Here is a 2,678-nt window from a genome sequence, read left to right as displayed (position 1 = left end):
TGCAGTGGCATGATCTCAGCTCACTGCAACCTCCGCCTCCTGGATTCAAGCAATTCTCCTGCCTCAGCCTCCCAAGTAGCTGGGGTTACAGGCATGTGCCACCACGCCCAGCTAATTTCTTTGTATTTTTAGTAGAACGGGGTTTCACCATATTTGCCAGGCTGGTCTTGAACTCCTGATCTCATGATCCATCTGCTTCAGCCTCCCAAAGTGCTGGGATTATAGGCGTGAGCCGCTGTGCCCAGCCTACTTATTTATTTTGAAACGGAGTCTCTTTTGCCCAGGCTGGAGTGCAGTGGTGCGATCTCTGGTCACTGCAACCCCTGCCTCCTGGGTTTAAGCAATTTTCCTGCCTCAGCCTCCCGAGTAGCTGGGATTACAGGGATGCACTACCATGCCTGGCTAATTTTTGAATTTTTTTTAGTGGAGACTGGGTTTCACCATGTTGGCCAGGCTGGTCTCAAACTGCTGACCTCAAGCGATCTGCCGTCCTTGGCCCCCTAAAGTGCTGGGATTACAGGCATGAGCCACTGTGCCTAGCCAAGAATGATTTTAAATCATCCATCAGCTGATAGTTGAATGAGCTTCTCCAACTTGGTGGAAGCAGAGAGCTGGGGTTGGCCTTGCCAAGGGGCCTGAAACCAGTCAGCAGAGCTGTTCACTCTCTCAGTCCCGGTAGGGTTAGATCAAAGACTTCACTGAGATGGCTTCCATAACATTAACATATACCTGATAGCACTCTACTTAGTAGAGCCTAATATGCTCAGAGGGTAGGAAACCAACACGTAAATCTTCTTTTTAAAATTTTTATTTATTTAGTCCTTTTGCTAATGTGGTTTGTTTTGAGACAGGGTCTCACTGTGTCACTCAGGCTGGAGCGCAGTGGTTTGTTTTGAGACAGGGTCTCACTGTGTCACCCAGGCTGGAGAGCAGTGGTTTGTTTTGAGACAGGGTCTCAGTGTGTCTGTCACTCAGGCTGGAGTGCAGTGGTTTGTTTTGAGACAGGGTCTCACTGTGTCACTCAGGCTGGAGCGCAGTGGTTTGTTTTGAGACAGGATCTCACTGTGTCACTCAGGCTGGAGTGCAGTGGTTTGTTTTGAGACAGGGTCTCACTGTGTCACTCAGGCTGGAGCGCAGTGGTTTGTTTTGAGACAGGATCTCACTGTGTCACTCAGGCTGGAGCGCAGTGGTTTGTTTTGAGACAGGGTCTCACTGTGTCTGTCACTCAGGCTGGAGCGCAGTGGTTTGTTTTGAGACAGGGTCTCACTGTGTCACCCAGGCTGGAGCGCAGTGGCACCATCACGGCTCACTGCAGCCTCGACCTCCCATACTCCAGTGGTCCTCCCACCTCAGCCCCCCAGGTAGCTGGGACTATGGGTGCCTGCCACCACAAAGGCTAATTTTTGTATTTTTCATAGAGGGTGTTTGTCATATTGCCCACGCTGATGGTCTTCAACTCCTGGGCTTAAACTATCCACCTACCTCGGCCTCCCAAAGTGCTTTGGTTACAGGCATGAGCCACTGTGCCCGGCTGCTAACATAATATTTTTAAAGTAAAATATTTTTGCCAGACAAAGTGGTGTGGCCTGTAAGCCCAATTACTTGGGAAGCTGAGGTGAGAGGATTGCTTGAGTTCAAGGCCAGGCTGGGCAACACAGCAAGACTTTGCCTCTAACTGGAAAATAAATAGGCTGGGTGCGGTGTGGCTCAGTAGACCTGGCTGGCTGCCAGGATGCAAAGCAATGAGCATCTACCTTTTTTTGCTTTCACAGGTTGGTCGGGTCAAACTGTACTCTATGCACCTCCTTTTGGTGTGCTTCTCCGGGGGGCTGTGGGCTCTGGAGGGCAGGCCAGGGGCCTTGGTCCATGTTAGCCTGCAAGGAATAAGGGACAGGTGGCCAGGTGGTTGCTGCGAAGCCTTGAGGCAGACATATAGCAGCACCTGTGCACGAGGCAGGGTAATGAATGCCTCCAAAGAGGGTCTGGGGCCTGGGTGTTGGGGGCTGGGTGAGCACCATGGGACGCTCACTGTTTCAGGCATGAGGAGCTCGACTGTCTAGCCAGGGAGAAGGACGCGGTGCTGGTGGCGGTGAAGGGAGCCCATGTGGAGCAGCTGCGGGAGCTGAAGGCCAGCGTTCTGGAGCTGCAGGCCCACTGCGAGACCCTCGAGGCACAGCTCCGCAGGGCAGAGTGGAGGCAGGCCGACACGGCCAAGGAGAAGGATGCTGCCATTGACCAGTGAGTGTGTGCTTGGCTCCACCCAGAGGGTGAGGGCAGGGACGGCTGTGGCTGTACTGACCTGGGCCCACTGGTGCCAGACTACAGGAAAGTGGGCCAGGCAGCAGACAGGGAGTGGCTTCTGTAGCTCTCAGTCACTTTTCTTAACCAGCCTTTTTGGTTTTGTTTTTTGCCTTTTCTTTAGTTTTGAAATTGTGTAGGTTCTATGTATGTATGCATTCATCTGTTTATAGTAAGATATGCATAACATAAAATTTGCCATTGTAGCCATTTCTTAGTGTACAGATCAGTGGCAGTGGCATTAGGCACATTCACATTGTTGTGAAACCATCACCACTGTCATCTCCAGAACTTTCCATCTTCCCAGTACACACCAATGCCTCCCTGACCCCCGCCAGCTCCCCCCCAACCCCCGCCAGCTCCCCGCGAGCCCCACCCGC

At 52.4% G+C, this 2,678-nt stretch overlaps 1 protein-coding gene across 1 annotated transcript in view; it reads left to right on the top strand.

Annotated features, from left to right (window-relative positions):
* CCDC57 (coiled-coil domain containing 57) overlaps positions 1 to 2,678 on the top strand; it is a 142,921-nt gene that overhangs the window by 28,230 nt on the left and 112,013 nt on the right. The window contains exon 7 of the mRNA XM_011926598.1: positions 2,038 to 2,238. Coding sequence (XP_011781988.1) covers positions 2,038 to 2,238 — 201 coding nt within the window. The remainder of the gene's footprint in view (positions 1 to 2,037; positions 2,239 to 2,678) is intronic.

This window comes from Colobus angolensis, unplaced genomic scaffold, assembly GCF_000951035.1.
Source record: "Colobus angolensis palliatus isolate OR3802 unplaced genomic scaffold, Cang.pa_1.0 Scaffold1, whole genome shotgun sequence".
NCBI lineage: Eukaryota > Metazoa > Chordata > Mammalia > Primates > Cercopithecidae > Colobus > Colobus angolensis.
The sequence above is the reverse complement of the archived record's forward strand: the minus strand, read 5'-3'. Positions and strand labels throughout refer to the sequence as shown.